The 23812-nt window shown below is 43.7% G+C and overlaps 1 protein-coding gene across 1 annotated transcript; it reads left to right on the top strand.

The window, feature by feature from the left end:
* Nucleotides 1-17879: 17879 nt before the first annotated feature.
* LOC144741700 (TGF-beta-activated kinase 1 and MAP3K7-binding protein 2-like) lies at nt 17880-23812 on the top strand. The gene is given in 13 exon segments (XM_078624211.1): nt 17880-17981; nt 18195-18234; nt 18237-18796; nt 18799-18945; nt 18947-19126; nt 19128-19266; nt 19314-19573; nt 19575-19829; nt 19831-19885; nt 21452-21612; nt 22380-22473; nt 22930-23029; nt 23689-23812. Coding segments are annotated over 13 exon segments (2217 nt in total).

Here is a 23812-nt window from a genome sequence, read left to right as displayed (position 1 = left end):
CGAGGTGGAATCGCACCTCATGTATTTACCTTATATAGCACTTTTTTGTATTTGATTCTTTTTTCGCTTGTGTTTTCCAGTCCACCTTGATCATTGATGTCGTTGTAAATATTCCATGTGGAAGCAATTGGACAAGACACAAGAGGAGAAGCCCTTTACTGTCAATGTCTGAAGTACTTTCCGTGGATGGTGACGTACAAATTGTCGAGCTGACCCCGTCCCAAAAACCACAGCCACATTTTTTTATTACACAAAATCTCAGCTCTTCAGCTGATTCACATGCAGGGAAATATCACATGCATAACTGAAATGAAAATTCTAAGAGGTTGGATTCGGGACACAAGAAAATCTTTTGTAGTCTGATTCCCTCGTCTGACCGCAGGGAGGGATGGTGGCGGCGTCGCGTTGGTGGCCAGTAGCGCCAAAGATCCGTCAGACCACATCTGATCGTTAAACCCTCCAGAGTTTTCATGGTCCTGAACACAAACATGCACATAATCATACAGGGCAGCTAAGGGTGAGCCCCCCAGTACGCTCCTCCGGACTGTGTGTGTGTGTGTGTGTGTGTGTGTGTGTGTGTGTGTGTGTCCTTGCTAATTGTTTATCCTCTTGTTCTTCAGCACTGACAGCTGCATTGATCTGCAAAGAGCTGAAACCAACCAGAGTTTACCCCACGCTGCCCCTCCTCCTCCTCCTCTCCACCCCTCAGGCGCGTTCGGTTCCGACTGCATCCTGTTACAAAAAAAACAAAACAACAGAATCAAGAGCAAACAGGAAGTCAAGTGATGATCTAAATCAGCCCAGTGGTGGGGTGTTCGCAGCACATTCACTCAAGTATAATAATGTACTGGAATATTTCCACTTTATGCTACTTCATTCTCCACTACATTTCAGAGGTTAAACACTTGCTCTTGCATCACTTCACGTATTCAGAAGCTCCCCGTCGGTTCAGTCACACTCAGGCGTGTGAAGAACATTACGTCATGTCTTCAGGTCAAACCAGTATTTACGTAGTTGTTGTTGTTGTTTTTTTTTTAAATCTGAGTTTTGTTTTTCAGTCGTTCAGGTTTTTAGGACGCGGATGTGGTTGTGGAGCGCCGCCGGCCTTTTGCACTGTTAAAAATGAATCAGCCCAGTGAAACACTTAAGTCAGTCACTTGAGCCAGTTTGAAATGTTTGATGCTTTGATACACGAGTGATAGTAGTTGTGCAGTTGACACGTTACACTATGAAACAGGCCACTGGCTTCATGCCCTTCTGAGCAGGTCTGCGATGCGTCAGTGAACATACCTGTACGCTCCTTCTCCTCCTCAGCTTCGTACCCGGGGTGATAGCTGTTCTCCAGGACTTCACCTTCAATTCCCAGTAGTTCACTCCACCCTCACTGCTTCACTGCACCCACCCACTGACTGGGACTGATGAGCCAGACGGTGGAACTAGGAAACACTGACACCTTGTGCTTGAATTGAGAGCTGTCCTGTGTGAAAGTGTTTTGTTTGGTTTATTTTTTGTTTTTTTTGTAAATTCATCTTATTCTGCAGAATATTGATCAGTATTTGTAAACTCCTCAATGGCTTTCTGCCATTGATGCTGTGTTACATCCAGTGTGTGTATGTGTGTGTGTGTGTGTGTGTGTGTGTGTGTGTGTGTGTGTGTGTGTGTGCGTGCAACATCATACTGAGTCTAGAATAACACAGAGTATTTAGGAAAGGTTTGGCGACATTTGAAAAATGAGCCAGTGACCACTTTATGTTCACCACAACTCAAACTACACACACACTGGTGAAGCACCCAGCAGCTCTCTGAACCATGACCAGTGTGTTACCAGATCTGTATTTAGGAAAATCACAGACATGTTAGCATGAATGTGGAGGGATGTCTTTGCCCACCTGCCAGATATCCACTCGGGTTTAAGAAGTCTGTCTGGTTCTTTGATTCAGTATGTTCAGTAGCTACTTGCCAACTTTAGCAGCTAGTTTGCCGCAGGTTCGTGAAAGCTGCTTGAGGGAGAGCACTGTTGTGGTGGCTGCAGAACCGAAACATCTCACTAAAAGAGGCTCGGTGGAGCGCTGCAGTCACGTGCTGGTTTGTCATCACCCAGTCATCGTTTGCAAACGTGAAAGTTTTGACTGACTGCAGCCTCAAAGACAAACTTCAGGAATTTCGTGTCCCAAACCAGCATTGTTTCTTTGTTCACACAGTCCTGGCCTGGGGTTTTGATATGCTCCCCCCCGTGTCTGTATACGTTCTCTTCGGGTACTCCAAAAGCATTTAGAGGTTGATTGGTCACTCTAAATTCCATGTATGTGTGAATGTGAGTGTGAATGGTTGTCTGTCCTTCATGTGGCCCAGTGTTGACCCGTTGACAGCTGGGATCGGCTCCAGCGCGGCTGTGACCCATAACCGGAACAAGCGGGAGAAGATGAATGAATGAATGTTCAGACAGTCTGACAGGGGCACGGTGACCCAGCCTGACTGTGTCAGGGAGAAAAACTAGCAGCTATTCAAAGGTCAGCTCTTCCTTCTAAGGTGTAATTTAGTCAAGTCGAGTAGCAACGATGATACAAAAGAACACTTTGTTGTACATTTGTGGGAGACAAACTGCCGTCTGATGAGTCCTATGCAAAGTCCCAGACTAAAGCTCTCACCTGCTTTCTTGTTTTCTCTGTAAGATTCAGTCCCTGTAGTAATTCACTTACATGGAGTATTGTAAAAAAATGCTTATATAGATAGTATAACATCTTATTTATTGTTTGCTTACATCTAAGAAAAGTAGAGGTTGTAAACTTTGGTCTGCCTTAACTCCAGTAGCTCCAGACAATGGACCTGTTTCTGACTCCTTTCCCCTCCATTAGCTCACATGGACTCATGTGTAGTTACTGAATGTTCTAACTCCACCTCAGCATACAGCTACACCTTTATTTCTGCTTTGACACCCCCAGTTGTCCTCACTCAGACGAATACTTCCACAGCGAAGAGTTTTTACAAGAATGATATTATTAGTTTGAGTGGACAGTGCCTTCTTCTAGCAGTCCATCTTTTAAAGATGTCATGGGAGCTTGTTTAGATCTTTTTTTAAATTTTCATTTTGTATGTAGTTTGTATTTTAAAGCTCTTTATTCCATGTTTTCTCCTTTACTATGTAGCATTCTTGTTATTTACACTATGTATTGACGTATGGAAGTATGTGTGTGTGTGTGCGTGCGTGCACGCGTGTGTGTCTACACATATCTGTGTATGTATGATAACGTTCCTGTCATAATTGCAAATAATAATGACGGAGGAGAAGCTTGTGTTTCCCTTCCGGTGGAACTTCTCCTCACATTACTGAAGTGCAGTAGTGTGTGTTTTGAAATGCTGTACATAAGAATACATTTTAAGAATTTTGCATTGAGATATTGATACAGTTATTGTCTTTTAATGCACTGTTATTGCTCAAATACTTAGTGGTAAATTAAAGTGTTTCATGTTTCTTAATGTCTCGCTTTAGACATGAAAGCTCTGGCAGTGTACGCCGGCCCCGCGCTCCTTGGTGTGTGTAGATATGGACAGACACACATTAGAACCTGCCTGTATGAAGCCTTGTGCACTTCCTGTCCGACCCCTCACCCCTCTCCTCCTTTTTGGTAGTATTGCATGCACCTGTCTTTTTTCAGCAGCGAAATAAGCAATTAGAGTCGCCCTCTTTCAACTTGTGCTTGTACAGACGGACGCTCCACACAGCATTATTAAGATCTGTAACAGAGCCAACTCAAGTAGCCCTCTATACGATCAGAGCATCAGTTTATTTCCTGTTGTGGAACATAAAAAGTAATACTGTAGTTTTGCACAAAAAATCTTGACATATTTGATTCCCTCGTGCACAAGTGTTTGAAGATATCCACATGGCGTAAAGCTATTGTCTTTTCATAGCAACAATAGTTCAGCATGGGGAAATAAAACAAACAATTATTTGGCTGTTTTTTGCAAATTTGTCTGATTCCAACTGTACAAGTGACTGTTAAATGAAAAAAAGTCATGTATATTTATTTTATATCCTCTATTATAATAAAAATCTCTTTTGTCGCAGTCACTTTTGTTGCCATCGTGGTTGTTGGGAGTTGTAAGGAAATTGACCCAGACGAATATGTATTTCTTAAATAAAAATGACATATAGACAATTACATTACAGTTGTGACTTAATAAATTGCAAGTGGGAAAGAATTGAATGAGAATATAAGAAATATCACAAAATGGCAGCCAATGATTAATTATAGCGCCCCCTAGTGACAACAGGAAGGGCCATTTGTGCATTACTGTTTTCCTTCCAGCACTTTAACAAACCAGTGTCTCCATTTAACCAGAAACATCGCATGATCTTGATGAAGAACGACTAAAGTTAGTGAGATGAGTCCGTGGCCAGCATTCAGTGTGAAAATGTGTTTTACACTGTGAAAATTGACGATTCGCCATGAGAAACAAAGCTGTTCCAACTCTTCACATGGCTGAATCATCGTCTCAGAGTGACAAAGTGAAGTCAGCGACAGGTCGTAGCTCAGTCACAGTGCCCCCTGGACAACAGTACGCAACATCTTTATCTCTGCCCATTGATGTGGTGAGTTGAAACCAGAACAGAGATGATGTTTTCATCGCTTTGCAGATTGCCAAACAATCTGACCATTTATTGTGAGTTTATGCTGAAAATGATTAAGAATCCTTCAAAAGATTCCTGGATCCAGATGGTTCCAGACCATTACCAACGTTTAATCATCTGTTCCTTGTCCCCTTATGTCAGTTTCCTGAAAATTTCATTAAAATCTGTTAATTACCTACCTTACCTCCATAGTTACCATCTTGGTGGAGGTAACTATGGTGATTCAGAACATTTAATCTCACAGACCTCATTAGTATGTTTCAGAAGGGATTAACTTCCTTCCCTCTCTTCCCCACTAACAAACCGCGCTGAGGGGAATAATGACTGGAGACCCTCTGCGGGGCTAAATGTAAACTGCTGACCCATGACAAGCTGTTCTCGGACCATGAGGAACAGGCCTCTTTCCATGCCAAGAATGTGGGTGGCCAGCCGAGTTTTCGATGTGCGGTGCGGACAGTCACGGTGGCAGACATGTTTGAATGTCTGATTAGTCTCAAGTGTTACAGACCTATCTTTTTTTGGAAAAACTTTTATTCTCGTAATCTGAAATGGAGCTGGTTATGTGTGTGTGGTGGGGTGGCGGTGTAAAGGAAGAAGAAAAGAAAGAAAAGGCAGATATTGCTACTGATGCACTGCCATATTCAGGCCTGTGACGAACAACTGTTCAGAAAGAAGGAGATTTTGTATTTGAACTTTGCTGTCACTGTTTTGATCAAAGTGAAAAGATTGTTTTTCTCCAGTCCTCAAACTAAGTGTCAGTCAGTGTGAGGTAGGGAAGGGCACAATCTGTCTGCTGTGTGTGTGTGTATGAGTCACTACACTGTGGCGACACAGTGAACAACATATATTTATACACAGATCTTTGTACTTTTATCATCGCGCCTACAAGGGTTTTTCTTTCTCAGTCCATTTGTGGCTGAATAAAGCTTCACAGCAAATATCTCGTCAAGAAAAAATGAAATAAAAATGTTTATGGCGTAATTTTCACATTTCAACACCAGTATTTCCCACAGCTGTTCGAGTAAGATCTTGTGACTGTGGATGCCATAACATATGATTCACTCAGCACAAATGCAATTGCATGATCTTTTTTTCTTCTTCTTCTTCTTCTTCATCTCCTTCGTTAAGGTCCCCTTGTTTTTCTGCCCATGCATCTTCTGGAGCGGCTGTACATATTCTCAGCTGTCTCCTCCCAACTTCACAACTTCTGGGGAGCAGAAAGTAATGGAACTCTCGCGATACTTGCTTTCATATGCAGCCGCCATATTCTGTGACAGTATTTTGATTCGTATCTGTTGGAAGTCAGGAAAAAGAGAAAAGTGAAGGGCTGTCGAGGGGAGGGGGCAGGAAACAGGAGCTGTCAAAAAGGTATTCCCGAGTGTCTGTCAGGGAGCGACGGGCCGGAGCTGGGTGTCCCTCCCCTGGCGTCACTTCGAAGACAAGGCCCGGGGCCTCGGTGCAGTTGGCCCTTCGTCTTCCCCAGAGCAGCTGGACTTTTTTCGGCTTCTCCTTTTCCAGCTCCGCGGCCCTGTGGAGGTCCGGCGGCGGTGTCGGGTGGAGCAGGCGGCCCGGGGAGCGGCGGCGGAGACGGGACGGTACGTGAGCGACGGTCGGGGAGGCGTTTGCCCGTTAGCAACCGTTGGGAAGAACAGGGTTTAAAAACGAACTTCTCTGTAAAGTGGGAAAAAAAGACACTTTCGGTGTGTCGTCGGGAAGGTGTAGTATACACTGCCTCATTCTGGGGGGCAGACAAAGGAGAAAAAAAACTTTTCAGAGGTGGAAAAAGTTTTTGTGTGTAACAAACGTACCAGCAGCCAGCTAACGTTAGCCCGGGAGCTAACTGTCCCCCGTCCGAGCAGAGGGAGAAAACGACACCGTCCCCCCTGACACAAAACCCTCAGTAACCATAAAACCTGTAGATACACATTTATTTCCTTCAAACACACTGGTCTCAGCTACAACATAAGGCAACTAATGAGGTTTTCCATTGAGCTCAGTTGAAACCAGACGTGGATGGAAACGTGAAACTGTTGTGAACGTGAAACCGACAACTTCATCTTCGGCAGCTTTTATTAGTACAACTCCTGTGAAGTTATTACTTTATTTACTGGCAATTACAGCGACAGGTTAGCCCAAGTAAGAGGCTTTATAACGTTTTACAATGTGTTTGCATCTACATCTAAAGAGAGTTCATTTCATACTCGTGTGACTTTCTTTAAAACTACATTAGAGGTCTAAACGTCGATTAAAACAAAAGTCGGATCTCAGAGGTTTAAACTGTTGATAATAACACGTCTATATCGGTCATTTATTTCGGACTTAATCAGAGTATCTGTAGCTGTCAATAGGGATTCTGTGTGTGTGTAAAAGTTTGAATGAGATGAGGGGTGTCATCCTGAGCCCCCCCAACGCAATGACACCTCATTGTGTCCTCTCAGGTTTAATTGACCGTCTTGTCCTGAGTTTACCAATGAAGATTTTGTTGGTTTTTGTAGGCCATGTCAGGTTGAGAGGCTCATTGCAACATTCAACCTATTTTAAGTTTGTTTCTTAAGACCGGAGTCATGCAACAGGTATCACTTCATGGAATGATGTAATAAATCCTCATGATCATAGATCTTCTCTCACTGTCCTGCTTCTGGATGGTTGTGTTGCATTTCACTATGTATTGGTGCCTGTCATTGAATAAGTTTACGTTTTATAGCTTTTCTCAGCAGTGCAAAACCCCTCTGGGTGTGTTACGCCTGTGTTTCCACACGTTCTATCACAGAGGCTGGTCTTTGTATTATTAAGAACTCCATGTTGGTTGTGCCTGGAAAGTCTGTCAGCCCTACCTGACAGTACCTGACTATCTTGAAAATGGTTTCATTTCTAAAACTGCAAGCCAAGAAATGTAAATGCCACCTGAGACCCTGAATCCACTTTGTCATGTCAGAGTTAGCTGTGCATTGTGATATAGTTAGAAAGCACAGCATACTTGCAACCTACCGGACGAGTGTTTAAAAAATCCAGGCTTCTTGTTTGACTCTCTGCCCTCGGCAGATGGTGACTGGCTTCTCTGTTCAGCTGCTTTGAAGCAGTTGACTTTATTCACAGCTGAAATGAGCTCAGAACCACGACTGTATCAGCTTCTTAACACCTACAATTTAAACTTTGTTGTCATAGCTAAACTGTAAAGGTGTATATCATTCATTGCAGCTTGTGCCTGTCTTGACTTGCAGTCAACATTGCAGTCAACTTCCTGACCAATAAGCTGCCACGGCCAACTGTTTATAGGTGCAGACCCCTAACTGAAACCATGTGTGCCTGTAGCTGGGTAAATATGTTGCTAGGAGGCCTTGCTGCTTTGGCACAATGAAGAGTCTCTGCAACGGTTGCTCAGAGCCTGTATGATAAATGCTAAATCAGGAGTTCAGTCAGCAATTTACAAAAAGACATTCTGATAAGTGCTTTGTTTGGATTTGGCTGTCACCGAGCACATGCTAACGGGCGTAATCTGCATGACTAAGTAGATTGACATTTTACTTATCTCTGTACCCAGGTTGTCTTGACTCTTGGTACAGAGAAGAATTACTTGTGTTTGTGTGAAGTTTAAACAGACAGGGCCTCCACTTGTGTTTGATAACAGTACAGATACAGTGCACTGAATCTGTCATTCTGTTGCAGTCTGTCAACACTCAAATCTCGTCAAGTAAACATGTTATCAGTTTGTACAACTTCATACTGTAAAAACATATGAGTACAGTCCCTTTTTGTGCTCCATGCCCTAGCAATGGTTAATCCTAAAAGTGCAAAAAAACCCAACTTGACCTCAAAGCAACCATACAACATATTACTGTGTCTGCCCCAACTCTTTGAGTGTGTTAAACGTATCAAATGACACTTTTATGAATAGTCAACCACACCATGATTCAGAGGCTAAAAGGAACATATTAGGTCTGACAGATAAATATTTTTTAAATTGTTAAGTCAAAATGAAGAATTCTTGATAAACTCATCATTAACTGACAGTTAATTAGCATGCAACGTTCCCCCTCTCCCCTGGTTGTTCACCTCCACTAAACAGAGACACTAATAATGAACACCTGATAGTGGACACCGGGACCTCAGCTGTTCTGCTGCACAGGTTGAGAAGTGAGAGTGAAGAGCAGAATACAGCATGACTCTGGGAATTTATTCCTCCAGATTCTCCAGCTCAGGGCCTGGCTCTCTCAGTCAGAGCTCTCCGCCTCTAAGCAGCAGCTGACGTCCAACGCTGTCCCTCTACTGTGCCTAGTCACAGGCCTGCGATATGTGTGAGTGTTTCGAACACTTCCCAACTGGCGATCAAACATGGCCATTTGATAAACGAGGCAAACTACCAACCATGGGACTCTTCACATGAAAACAGTCATGGGCCAAAATCCTGTTTAATTTCAGATTTTATAGTAATTGCCTAATTACCTGCCGATAAACCGCCTCCTTCTGTGGCATCCCCTCTCGCTGACATGTTTCATAAAGGAACAGTTAGAGCTCAGGTCCAGCTTGTGACACAGCACGTCATAGGCTTGGCCTAATTACAACCTGACAAACTGAAAATCATGAAATAAGTTTCTAACAATATATGCCAAGGATCTGAATCATTTTTATTCTTGTGAGGAAAATGGTGTGTGTGTGTGTGTGTGTATTTATGAAGTGTGTTCTGCTAACACATGGTTTAACCAAAGATATATCACTGTTGTAGCTGTTAGTAACACATTCTATCTTTCCCAGAAGTCAGCGTTGCTGTCTTTGTGTGTCTTTCATTGAAACTGCATCGTCTACTTATGGTGCTGTATTTAGTCACTACATAAGTCACTGCTCACCTTTCAAATAGCTTGGTGCTAATGTTTAAATTGCATCTGCCAACCTGCCAAACACTAAGCCAAACTTGAGTTTATTGTCGACATCCTCAACTAAAAATTGTCGAAATTCCCATTCTGTGTAATTGCGCCTGTAAAAGTGACTCGGACGGGGTGGAAAAATTACAGTGCATCTTTTCGTGCTAATTAAGCATTTTTCAGGGATCCTCTGCAGAACCTCAGTTGTAAAATAGGATAGACACACAACTGTCAATTAAAGGAATATAGTGGAGCCTCTGCCGTTTCCCTTTGAATGTTGCATTTGGACTAATTGGAACCAGATCTGCTAGTGTGTTAAACAGGCATGTCTGGAAAGAGAGCGGTGCAGCTCTGGTTTAGTGTTGCACTGGGTACCAATGCTCAACGTATCATGATACCCTGCTGCTAAAAACCATACAAATCCCCTCCCTTTTTCAAGTATTGGTACTTTAATAACATTGTTTAAATGAGAGCCATGCATCAATGTTCTGCCTCCTCTCCCTGTAGTGCGGCAGGCTGCCAGTTTTCCCTCTCGTATGTGCAGTAGGCAGCTCTCAGTGAGCAAACGAGACACATGGCCACAGGCCCAGGTGCTGTTCTGGTCTGTTACTGGCTGTGAGGACAAGCCCACGAACACGACGAGCCCCGTGTGTCAGGTTCAGTCAGACAAAGGGTGGAAGCGCAGAACGTTGGCTAAGTAACCTACGCACAGACATGTAGAACCGTAAAAAGACATGAAAGTATAATCCATTACTGAATGGTTTTTTTGTGCCACAGTCATGAATCTCTTCAAGACCGGCAACATTCAGTAAGTAATATTACGATGACAACATAAAATATTGAATGACGCTGACTGAAATGTTTGAAATAATTATCATTTAATAACAGAATTACATCATTCCCAAGCACATGCCCTTAATTATAGGAATGGAAAAAAGGGGTGGGTGATTATGGCAGAAAATATCATATCACTTTTCTTTCTCTGCAGGGGCACAATCATGATCTTTTTTCTTTCCTTTTTTTCATGCTTTGCTGCACCGAGACACAGATGATATAGCCCCGCCTCTGCTGTCGGGTTTTTATACGTACGGCAATGAAATGTAATTTTGTAGGATGTGATATGGACTTTGTAATGTATTTAACTGATAAGCAAATGTGCAATGATGTTATCTAATAACAAAGCTCTGGTTCAGTTCTTTCTTTGATTCACAAACCAGCCATCTAATATGAAGGATGATTACAGGTATCTCCTCTAAATTCCAGAAACCCACTGGCCGTTCCAGTGTTGATTGTCATTGCATTTCCACTGCTTGAACCCAGCACTGCAGGAAGACGTTTCAGCTCTTATCTTTGTCCTCTGTGTTTGTCAGTGATGCAAGCCATCGCTTCTTCAGCAGGATACGTGTGTGACACAAACACTTCCTCTTACGGTGAATCTCTTTGACAAACACCTCATTTTCACTTGTAGGAGCCGTTTCAGTTGTAGACTTGGTCTTGCGGTCAGTGTTTCCAGTGTGACGCAGCGTTCAGGCATCCGCACACCAACAATACACACCAAATACATAATTTGGCCACTGCACCCACTACATGTTGCTGCATTCCATTGATTAATTGTGTAGTCAGAAAGAAACACTATCCTTATTAAAGAAACAACAGTAAACATTCAAAAGAAATAAGTGATGAATGTACTTGCTTAAATAGCGCAAAAATGTCTGTCAAAATGAATTTGCTTTAGTGCTCGCTGTTAGAGGCATTAAGCTGCGATCTGTCAAGCTCTGGAGTTAACTCCCTTCGTATGCAGCCACTGGGAAGTACAACATGGAAACACTGGGTCACGGAGAGCTGCAGTTTATTTCTGCTGCACAACTGCAACATGCACTCTACTGTGATTGCAACAAAACAACCCTCAGTGCCAACTTCTACTCCTGCTCAGTTGCATCCTCTCGCACATTTCCTTCTTCTCAGCCACACATGCTCTATCCACATCCACACACACGCCACATGTTCTGCCAAGTAGTATTTGACATTCAAACATTGGTTTGAATGTGGGTTGAAAAGTTCACGTTTGAACTGAAATGATTTGTCCAAAATACAGACCACACGATGTGTTAGTGCATCTAGCAGAGGGTGCTCTCTCTTCTAGACCTCTGAAGCGGCTTATTTAAAACCTTACTTAATTATATTGTTAGGTTTTAAAGTGTATTTTCTTTTTTACACACTAAGACAGCTTGTTCTGTTGTACCTGCATATAGTGAGTTGAATTAAAACTTTAGCCTGATCGTGTTGATAGACAGAAAATAGAAGAAATGAAGTTGGACCCCTTGGCTTTGGATGTGACGATGTGGATAAGAATGTGTTTGGTGTGATTTCCCCCCACTGAGGAGTGGGAAACGGTAGTGTGGTATATTCATATTGACAGGATCTATCTGGTGTAATGAGGGACCATCAGTGACCCGGCATTCACAAAAGTGGTTGTGACTGCAAAAAATTAAGGTGTGTAAATTAGGTCCACACAATTAGGTCCAGAATGAGGGTTTCCAAGTAAATCTCCAACGCTACTTTCTGTTGGAGGGATACTGCAGACCACTACCTTATCACTCCCTTGCTTATCCTGTTTGTAGCTTCTGGCTCCCCATCCCCTCGAACTCCCCTCCATTTCCTCACAAACACACCAGAGAAGCCTGGTCTTGCTGGTCTGTGCTGTTTGGAAACGCCGTACAGTGCCGCCTCTGTCCTGCATCATTTCTCCCACAGTCTCCTTATGGTCTTTCATCTCTCTGTTTTTCTGGACTTCCTAGGGCTTTGATCCCGTGTTCTATCAGTAACTGTGTGGGCCTTAGGCTCCTATACTCCCGTGCTGTCTCATTCTGAAAACATATTGTCTGGGTGTGGTGGACATCAGGGTCCACCCAGTTGAAAGTCTTTGTTGTGGTAAACTTTGCCAAGGGCAAACTGCCCATGTGGGTCTACGGGAACGGGTTTATTAAAAAAACACTCTATATGTCTGCATTTATTTTGTAACATTATTATTACCACCACCTGTTGCCAAAGGAAATTTTAATTCCTGAAACTCTCAAGCCAGTTTATGTTGCTGCCATCCTTGTCCTTGTCATCCATTTGTGTCTGTTTCATACAACGATATTTGTAGAATACACCCCATATGTTTCTTGCTTTGTAATAACTAATGTATGACTAATCCAGACGTTGTCTATGAAGGTGACAATGTTTGGTGTAACTATCAGCAAAAGAGGAAGGAAGGCTGTATCTAATCTCTTCTGTCGGTTTAGCTGTTTGTGTATGTCTGTTTTTGTGCTGCTGTCCCACTGTGGATCAGGTCTTTCTAGCACTGGCACCCTAAAGAACACCTGTTGGTGCCAGTCAGCACAAGACCAGCATTACCATTACCTATGTTAGCCGAATATCACCTAACTGTACCACACTTCCTGTACCACAGGATGGAACACCCATGTTTTTAAAAAGACTTTCAATATAAATGTGCAGGATTGAAACAGTTGTTCGTCATGCATTTTCAACTTAACATTGCACTATAACTTCCTGTTCCTGTAACCCAGCCCCCCCCTTTTCCTGTCCTTTGTGGTTAGTTGTGCTGAAGACATACCGACCTTTAGGCCCATACTTGATTGCTGCATAGTAAGCACAGAGAGCTTGTTTGTGTTCGTGTGAGATATGAGATGGATAAGCAGTGCATGTCCAAAAACTGCACACACTATAGCATATACTCACGCTAATGTGATTAAAACATTGCATATTTCATGTGGTCATGATTCATACAATCCATTTGATAGCTATTAAATAAATAGATAAACTATTTACCAAGAACAAGGGTCGTTAGGTGGCTTTGTTTTGCATGATTTCATGATTATACTACAAATGAATTACCCTCAACATGACAAGTGTCTGCTCCTCCGATGGACTTCAGACTTTAATGTTGTGACAGGGCTACAATAAAACAGAATGGCATCTAAGCAGCACAGGAATCATGTGACTTGGCTGCTATTTATCTTTTGGTTGGCCTCAAGGTGGAGAATGATACTCCTAACAGCTGTGGAAAGCATTTCCGGCCGAGGCTTTTCTCCTCAGCTAAGCACAGGGAGCGCCACCGATACATCTTGGCACACTGGTTTGTATGGAACTGTGTTTATTATGTCAAACCTTCACTCATGACTGGGCAACTTAACTGTTGGTTATCACTCAAAACATCTGAAAAGTTAAAATATCACCAGATTTTATTAGTCGGGAACTATTCTGATGCCCTATTTTAGCCTGGCACCCAATCACAATTGAACACAGCATCTGTTAAGAATCCATTAGAAGCGTGGTAAAAGAATGCTCACAGAAGTCCTTTTTATGTTTAAATACCCAATAACAACTAACAGTGAACTGGCAGTGAAGACAGAAGTGCTAATGTCTCATTGTTGGTGCATGATGACATACAATAAGTGAACTTCGTAGGGCAATAAAAGGTGAGAATTTGGCTGCTACGTACTTGACATGTCATCATTAAGTGCCTGAGTACCAGAAGTCTCAATGTTCAGTTGCCTCGCAGAGTCCTGAGACAATACTACCACCTAAGCTTTCGCTGTACTTTGCTGAAACATCTCCACTTTCTTTCTGCTTGTCCTCGAGTTCCCCCTGTATACCTTTTAGCTCTGTCCAGTCTGTATTGTCTTCTTGAGGAGTTCCTTGATATCATGTTTTGTTGAGCTGCATACACGTTTCGTGCAAACAACATTCATACAGACGTGCAGGTAGTCAGTGTGTGATTCCTCCACGGCTGTGTCTATGGGATTCATGCAGAACACTCCAGCCAGTCAACTCAGAGCATTCTCACAGAGCCTTCTTTGCCTCAGGAGACCATTTCCTGAAGAAGTGCATGGTAATGGGTTGCCTCTGTACACAAAACGAGGTCATCTGCTTTCACTAGTGGGAGTAGGGGGGGGTGGCAGCATATGCATCCCTTACATTAGCATACATCTATGCGTCTATTGTTCTGTTTTTTTTCTGGTGGGACGAGCCACAAACTATCTAGTGAGCCTATACCAGCCCTTCTTCAACAAGCCTTGATTAAAGACTGCTGGATGGCATTAGTGGCTCGACTTCAGGTTTAATTGGGAGACTGAATTAGTTGAAGCTGTACTTTTTCAAGTGAGCCATGCTTTCTTCAGATCCCGTCATTAAAGACACATTGAAAACATACAAACATGGATGAACTTCATTTTCATTAACACACATTCAGTTTGTACTCACATTCATTTTTTTAACCGATACGGATTCAGAAAACGTATCTGTCATAACAGAAAACCTTTTCTAGTGTGGCCCAACATGCAACACAGAAGAGACATTTGACATGAAATAAAGTAAAAGCATTGGTAAAAGTGAAGAGGCCACATCTAGACAGAATACAAATTATGGAATGATAAAAAAAAATTGCTCTGCCCACTTTCCAACTGTTCCATGTAGGACCCCGAACTAATAATAAAATCTATGCACCAATAAATGTATACATTTTGTTTTGTGCATGTAAAAATGTCTGAGCGCATAGAAAAACAAGATGCAGCAGATTCCTGACAACCTAATCTTTTCCCTATCCCCTCCAACCCTCTCCACCTTCCCCATACTACAAAGACAAAGACAACTTTTTTTTCCTAGTCATCACTTGTGCTTGCAAAGAAAACAAAAGTTGCATTGATTACACATTGAACAGAGAGAGATGTTCTCCCATGTATGAGAGGGCTTTGTCAACCTGGGGAACTGGTGGCCTTGCCTGCTTCCAATCAACTACCAGCTGCAGGCTGTGGTGCTGAAGAATTTTTGATTTCCGGCACACACACACACACACACACTCAGTCACACACTCACCAGTGCTATGCACATACCCGCACATATGCACACAAACAGTCTTCAACTCTTTTCAATGTAGGCTGCTAAAATCTGAGCAGGCTGTTTTGCACAGTTGATCCCAGCTTTGAGTGCTGTGTGAGGCACAGTCAAGTGCAATTTGAGTTCTGCACATAAAATGTGGTTTGTTTCTGTTCTGCAGACGTGTGCTTCATGCCTTATGCAGCTCTCTGCAGGACTAACACTTCAAATGTGGGATTTACCAATGCTATATTTAATGTGATGCAATTGTCTTTCTTACAGTGTCATGTTTTTCTTTTTCATTTTAAGCACGAAAGCTGGATTTAAGACTTATGCCGTTTTGCCAAGAAATGTTCTGTGCACAATTGTGTCATGTTTTGATGGATGACAGTTGAATCTTCTTGTTCTTGTTCATTCATCAGATTTGTGATTAATATTTTAGTTAAATCACAGTTTGTTCAGTCTCATCGTCTGAAAAGTTTCCAACCTCCCCCTACATTCTGGGGGAGGTAAGTTAGGCCTGCGTTACTTCAGAGTCACTGAATCTGAATAAAGGGTAAAAAGACAAATGAGCAAAGTGGTATGTTTGAAGAACTGGGCTCACCATCCCACACAGCTCTGGCTCTGGAACTAAAACCGGAGAGGGAGCTTCTCTCCTCCTGCACTGCAGAGGATTAGAGGTAGAGAGAAGCTGGTGTGGAGATACACTGATCCCCAGTGTGTAGTGAGTTCCCCTTGTGGGCTGACATGGTCTCATCCTTGTGACTCCATGCATGTACAGTTTGGTGTTTCTGCCTCCCGACTGGCGCCTAAGTTACCTTCCTGTGGTATTATTGTGTCTTCATTAGAGGCTGCCCTTTCTCATGCTTGTGTGCTGAGCTGACAAGTAAATGTATGTGGGCGTTTCTGCTCGCTGCCTGGGCAACTGTGTCAATGATGTTAAAGGGACAGTACAAACTTATCAGAATAAGATTAGTCTAGATTTCATGATTGAAATATTTTTCACATCGTTCAAAAAGAAAACTTGAAGTTAATCAATTTGATAAATCACCCAGCGTCAGTTTAAAACCTCGTCATATCCCTGGTGGAGTTCCTCAACCACTCACATTCACAATTCTGTTGCTTCCCTGGAATCTGGGACAGCGTCCACAGCCAGTTAAATATTGCTGGACTAACAAACAGCGCATTGACATTGCAGACAATGCTGCTAAATTCTACTATAACAGCCGAGGATGTTTCTGATTTAATGTCAAATGGGAATCCTTCTTTCATGTTTTGTATTTTCTTTTGATTCAAACTGCCATTTCCACAGAAGTCATGTTGCTGGAAGATTCAGTTTGAGAAGTTTAAGACTCAGAAGATGCAACGAGATTGATGGTTTAGTGTTTTTTTTTTGTTGTTGTTTGTTTTTTTAGTGTGTTTTTTTCGTGTGTAGCCCCTTTGTGAGCATGAACTGTTTTTGTGTGAGATTATCGCACTGGTCACAGAATAGATGCTGGGTGGATATTTCTACTGTGATTGAATTGGACAGTTTTAGGTGCATTCACTCTGGCAGAGAGAATGAGCCCATTGATGGGGCATGGCAGGCCTGCTACCCCCTGGAATGAGTGTGGGGCTGTGGGTCAGTGCTTCAGCACAGTTAATACCAGCATCAGCAATAGAAGCTTTGTCTGAGCTGGCAAACCAGTGCTGCCTGAGGGTCTGTTCCACCGTTGCCCCCGGGAACTGCAAGGACTAATTCTCTCCCCTGGCCACCCCCGATTCAGACTGCTGCTATAAACCAAGAATTGGCACTGTGTCCAAAATTAAAACTGGTTTATAAGATTATTATTATTGATTATTTTTTCAGTGTTGTTTTCAGTGGAAACAATGCTACAGCACATATTTCATGTTTTACCTGTTCTTCTTTTCCTTAAATAAGCATTTGAATTTACTTTAACACGTCACAAAAAAAGTGTGACAGTGAAGCAGTTGCCACTTTTTAACGTTCCCCATTTTCTGTCTGTTTCCTGTGTCTCTCGTGTGTTCCTGAGATACGTGGTACACGCACAAGCAAAAAAGCAGATGTTCCTGTACCAGCACCTATATTGGGAATGATGTGATAATGCCCAAAATGCGTTGGCGAGTGCATAAATCTACTTGCCGGTCCGATACCGCATCTCTTTTATGTTGATTTCATCCTCTTTACAACTGTGACTTGACTTATACACTTTATGGCCTTGAGCCAATACTGTTTTTCAGCCAAATTGACACAAAATGTAATACATTTTATCAATTATAAATTGTTATTACATTGTTATAAATAGTTTTGGACTTATTAATTGTTCATGTGTTTCTGTGTGCATATATGATTCTACATACAATTTTTAATAATTCATCCATCCTTTTCTTTTTTTTCTGTACCTGCATATACTCAGAAACCATTCAAGATGAAGGTGATATGCTGCCACCACTGATGCTCCATTGTGCTGAATAGAAAAAAGCAATCCTGACCTGGCAACATACGAATGGCACAGGGAAGCCACCAGATTGACATTCAGGTTTTGCATGACCTGCGCCAGAAGTTCCCTGAAGTCCCAGAGGGTGTTGTCTCCCAGTGTGTTCTGCAGGTAAACAGCTCCACCACAAACACAACTGAAGCTTGATAAACCTGCATAGTGCAACAAGCTATTAAAGATTTTAACGTTTCACTATTGTTGTTGTTGTTTGTAGTTAACAGTAGTAATCATATTATTAATATTTTTCTCCTTGAGGGATTTTATGTGATGTATCTATCTTAATATTGGATTAAATTTCTCTCCTCTCTGTTTCTCCTCTTTAAGAATAACAACAACTTAGACGCCTGCTGTGAATACTTGTCCCAGGCTATCTTTACAGTGAAGAAGGAAACATCAGCTTTTCTGACGACCCCGGCTTCACCAGGCTTCACAAGCACATGACCCAGCTCAACCTGGGCCTACAGTCTCAGAATGTGCACGTGGCCCCATTGCGGGACGGCCTGAGAATGAATGGCAGCCGGACTCTGGCACACAGCCTGAGTGAAGGGCCCCTCCAGACAGGCCAGGCCCCAAACAGTGACTTCTTTCAGCAGGAGCCCCATTCAGCTCCAGTGCAAGTGCCCACCGGTCTCAATGTGTTTGGTTCAATGGAGCCCACACGCAAACCACAGCCTCCACAGCACCTTGGACTCTACCCTCTGGGTGTCAAAGGAGCCACCATGGGTCCCCAACAAACACCTCGCTTTAACCCCATTACCGTGACGTTAGCCCCCAACATCCAGACAGGCCGCAACACCCCTACTTCTTTGCACATACACGGTGGGCCACAGTCGGGTCTGAGCAGTCCACAGGGTAACTCCATCTACATCAGACCCTATGTAAGTCCGTGCTCAACCCGGCAGAACCAGCAGCAGGGAGGCAGGGCCCAGTACAGCCCTACATCCCAGCCCCCAGCAGCAGAATCTACCAGATCTCCCACTCCTCTGCCATGTCTGGCTCCTGGTCAGGCCCTCTTCAAGCCTCCTCCTCACATACCTCACAGCATCAGACCCAGGGCCACCAGACCTCTCATGTCCTACATGCCCATCAGCTCCCCCACAAATTCCCAGGCACCCTCCATCCTTCCCTCTGGAAGCCAGGCTTCTTCCACCGGGGTCTCCTCCTCTTGCTCCTCTTCCTCGTCCTCCTCTGTCATGCCCACTTCAATGTCAACCATCAGCCAGTACAACATCCAGAACATCTCCACCGGCCCACGGAAAAAACCAGATAGAGATTAAACTTGAATCTCCCCAGAGGAACAGCTCCACAACCACCACCGCTGTGCTGCGAACAAGCAGCGGTCCGCGTTCTTCCTCCACCCCATCCTCTTGCCCTTCCTCATCCACATCTTCAGTTGGTAGGGGGTTCTGTTCCCACCCACCCCTCTTTCCATTTGTGGCTCAGGTCTGAACTGCAGCCAGCCCACAGTTTACATATCGGCCAGCCCACCTACTGCTGCTACAACCCCCTCTGAGGAGGCCATCATAGCCTCAGCTGGTTCCCGCCCTCAGCCCAAGTTTTATATTTCTGCAAATGCCTCCAACGACGACAGTGGAGGGAGGAACCCTCACACAGTCTACATCTCTGCCAACCCTCCCTTGCAGGGGTCCTCAGGGCCCAGGAACATTGGGGGCCAGGTGAGCATGGGCCCTGCCTATATCCACCCACCATCCACCTAAGTCTCGTGCCTCTGTGGGCGGGGGAAGCACAACCTCCTCTCCACGTGTTGTGGGGACTCAGCCCAACACAAAATACACTTTTAAAATCACTGTGTCCCCCAATAAGCCTCCGGCAGTGTCCCCTGGGGTTGTGTCCCCTACTTTCGAGCCCAACAACCTCCTCAGCCTCCCCTCAGACCATCACTTTGTGGAGCCAGACCCCCTCCACCTCTCAGACCCACTGTCACCACACAGGGAGAAGCCAAAGCGAGCCTCGCAGACTCAGCATGGGCTCTGATGATGCAGCGTACACACAAGGTGAGTGTGACTGTGACACGAATGCCAAAGTAGAAAAAACACCAGCAAGGTGTTTTAATATTTTATTATATTAAAAAACGGTTGGCTTCCAGTGTAGGAACAAAGAGCATCCTGAATATGAGTTGGAACATGAGTTTCAAGAGTTTTTCCTTAGAAATGTGAAATAGATTCACCTGTTGGGAATTTTGGACATGGAACCTGTCTGTTTTTGAGTATTTTTTAGCACTGACAGACAGTTTTCATGAAAAACTGTGTCGTGTCTTGGAGAGACATCAAAGGTTCTGTAGCTGCTGTGAGTTTGTTGATACCCCGTCGGTTCAGATAAAGCGTTCTTATTTTTTTAGCACTCGACAGACACTTGTTTTCATTGCATGGTGCTGTCCAGAATCAAATGTAGTTCACAAAGCGTTTTAACTAACCCCAGGCACCCACAAATTGGTTTGAAGATGTTCCACACTGTTTGTACTGAACGTGTATGTGCTTCCATCATTTCCTGATAGGAAGTTAATTTGACCATTAGGCTGGCTCTCCTTGACTCTACTACTTTATCCAAACAGCACACTTGCTGTCTTTAACACTCAGTGACTCGCTCATTGAGGGCCGGCATGATGACGCTGATGTGAGTCGTCCCCACTAAATGTTGTTGCTTCCGTGGCCCCTGAAACCAGTGAACTAGTGTGAGTCAAACGTGTCAGAGTGTACTAGTCTTTCCATTTATGGGCTTTCAGCTATATTGTGTGTGAGTCACTGGCTGAGGTTTCTGCACTGCACTGACTCGTATCCCCAGGGACTTTACACTGAGCAAGCTGCTCATGTTGTTGACCCTCATCATTCCAGTCTCCATGTTTATCAGATTTGGCTTCACAAAGCCATTGTTGGATAAGGCACGTTCAAAAAGTTTATCACATGAATTCACACCTGTCAAATTCAAGTATGGATGTTTGATTAAATCACCTGCCTGCCGGGATGGAAAATGGAGTGTTGAGAGTCACTGAAATTACTGATTTGTTGAAAGCCTTGCTTTTTTTGTCCAGTAAAATCCTAAAAAAAACACCAGGATTGTGTTAAATCAAATCCCAAAGACGTTGACTTTTTATGCAGCTAGATGAGATCCATCCCACTGATTTGGATACATATAGTGAAACATACAAGATCAGTCAGTGATTTTCTCCCTACCTCTCTCATCTTTGTGACCTCATCTCCTTGATTTCAGAGAAAAGCTTTTCAGCTGCCAGCTTCTCAGTACTGGGGCCACTGAGCCACAAAAAGGTCCAGACATATAGTTTTGTGTGCTGTTGTGTGAGCGTTTAGTTGTAGGGAACCCATTTGTAGGGCGTGTTTAAACCTGTCAGCAGATGGCGAAACTGTAACGCACCTTGGGGGCTCATTCTCATCATTTTCTGTCCTGTTGCTGTAAACTTTCTTCAGATGAATTGTAATTGCAGCACTACACCTATATGATTAATTCTAAAATATTTTTCTTTCTACCAAATAAATGTAACTGAAAGAGTAAATGAAGAAAGGGCCTCTCACTGTTATCTCTGCACGTTTTTGTTTTCCCTGCAGCATTGTTGGTCCATCAGAAGGCTCGGATGGAGAGGCTTTGGCACGAGCTGGAGCTTAAGAAGAAGAAGCTGGAAAAGCTAAAAGAAGAGGTCAATGAGATGGAGAACGACCTAACCAGGAGAAGGCTGGAGAGATCCAACTCTGCCTCACAAATCCCTTCTGTAGGCTGATTTTAATACTTCTACAGAGAATATGTCGCTCATTTTAACCACACTGACACAAAGGCCCCTGCAGTTCAGTTTGAGCTTTTACACAGCTTTCTTTTTCATCAGTAATCAGTTGTTCGTACGTGTGATGTGATCTGCTGTCACATTCAAAACACCTGACACTGCCAGTAAATCCCAGATATCCTACCTGACTGTGGAAGGTTGTCTGGTTGTTACTGAAAGATAAAAGTTCATTCAGACAAATTCAAATTATTTGGGGCATGCTGACATTCTCATTTGAAGCACGTTTGCTCCTACTCCCTAAAGCTATGTTGGCTGGCTGTGATTCAGCAGATATTTGAACACAGGCTGAGTGCAGTTTCCCTCAGATTCATCTCACTGCTTCTTCAAACTTTTTCCAGAAACTAACTGACAGTGTTGTTTTGTGGGGAGTTAAACCCAGTTCATTTTCCTGTAGCAGCTGTGAGTGTGTAGGATCCCTTCAGTTCAGATAAAGTGCTCCTTGTCGTGTCTTGTTGACTCAGCTGTTTGTTGTTTTTCTAGCTCCTCCAGCTGTGAGTCAACAGCCGTGCAACGGCTGAGGAGGGTTCATTGGGTGTTTCAGAGTAGCTGCACACGTTGGTGTTGTTCACTGACGCCTGCCAGCTCATGAGAGCGGAGCAGCTCTCCTCCTGACACAGATCTGACATAGAAGCAGCATGTCAGGGCAGCCTGCTGTCTGCTGCTCCGTCCTCTAATCCCTTCCTGTCTCACTCTTTCAGATCGAGGAGATGAAGCAGTTGAGATGCAAAAACAGGCTGCTGCAAATTGACATTGACTGTCTTACCAAAGAAATTGATCTCCTTCAAACGAGAGGTATGACCCCTCCCTTCTCTCTCTCAAACACACACACACAAACACACACACACTCTTGTACTTATTCATAGCTCTAGCGTGGCTCTGAGCCATAGTCCTCTCTTTGGGACGCACACGGACAAGGTACTACCATTGTAATGTTAACTACCAGTTCTTCCTGAATTGCATCCTGTTCTGGTTGGTCACGATGGATTTATGGGCCTCCTGGCAGCACTCCACCGCTGACAGAGATGGAGCCACCAACCAACCAGGGTGAAGGAAAGAGAGGGGCTGCTCTTTAGTCACAAACCCGCTGACACAGGGCTTTAGCTGACAGGGACCTGTAATGACGCCACGGACAGGGTCCACACAGAGTAGTAACGTAGTTAGAGGCGGCTGTAGGCATCTTTTAACAGTATGAAAGTATGAGCAGCTCTTAATATTGGTGTCCTTTCACTGTGTTCCATCTGTTTACAGGACCACACTTTAATCCCAGTGCAATCCATAATTTTTATGACAACATTGGATTCCTTGGTCCGATCCCTCCTAAACCCAAAGGTACTTTATCTATTGGTAAGTTGAAGATTGCAGGGTCGTCTCTAATCCTGCCCATACATCAGAACACTTGGAGAAGATTTGGAACAAAACTCTTGGACATCATCATCTCATGCCTGTTCACATCTGTAGACAAGTTTTTAGTCGCAGCCTTGTCTAGAGTTGTCTAGACAATCTAGAGCTGTCTGACATGGACAACTTCTCTGCAGCGGGGGCGGGGGGGACACAAACACAGACAGGGAGATGAGGGGAGCAGTGAAAATAATGGAGAAACAAGTTGGTAACAGGACGGTGGCGTGGTCTCAACAGACGAACACCACTGTTCCAAACAGGCACTGAAGCACTTACACTACTGAACGTATAGTACAAATATTACACTTTAGGTTGCATGCAACTAAATGTTGGATGGAAAACTTTCAGTGGGCAGTGGAAAATGAAATAAAACAAATTCTTATTCTCCTAAGTAAATACATAAAATGTCACTTTTGATATGAACAAATGCTACAGTTGTCGGTTTGACACCGTGTTTACTTTACTAATCAGTGACTGCAGAGCGTGTAAACGCACCAGTGTTCACTTACCACACCCACAGCAGTAAATCACTCTGTCCATGTTTCCATGTGTTTGTTCCTTCTCCCCCTTCTCCCCCGTCCTCCTCGTGGCAGAGCCGGGCAGTAAGAGTGTGAAGCCCATTGCAGACCAGGAGGAGGATGAGGGGACGCAGTGGAGCTGCACCGCCTGCACCTTTCTCAACCATCCAGCCCTCAACCGCTGTGAACAGTGCGAGTTCCCACGGCACTTCTGA

Source organism: Lampetra planeri, unplaced genomic scaffold (assembly GCF_965212315.1).
Source record: "Lampetra planeri unplaced genomic scaffold, kcLamPlan1.2.h2 scaffold_670, whole genome shotgun sequence".
Classification (NCBI taxonomy): Eukaryota; Metazoa; Chordata; class Hyperoartia; order Petromyzontiformes; family Petromyzontidae; genus Lampetra; species Lampetra planeri.
Note: the sequence above shows the minus strand (reverse complement) of the source record. Positions and strands in the feature narration are given on the sequence as shown.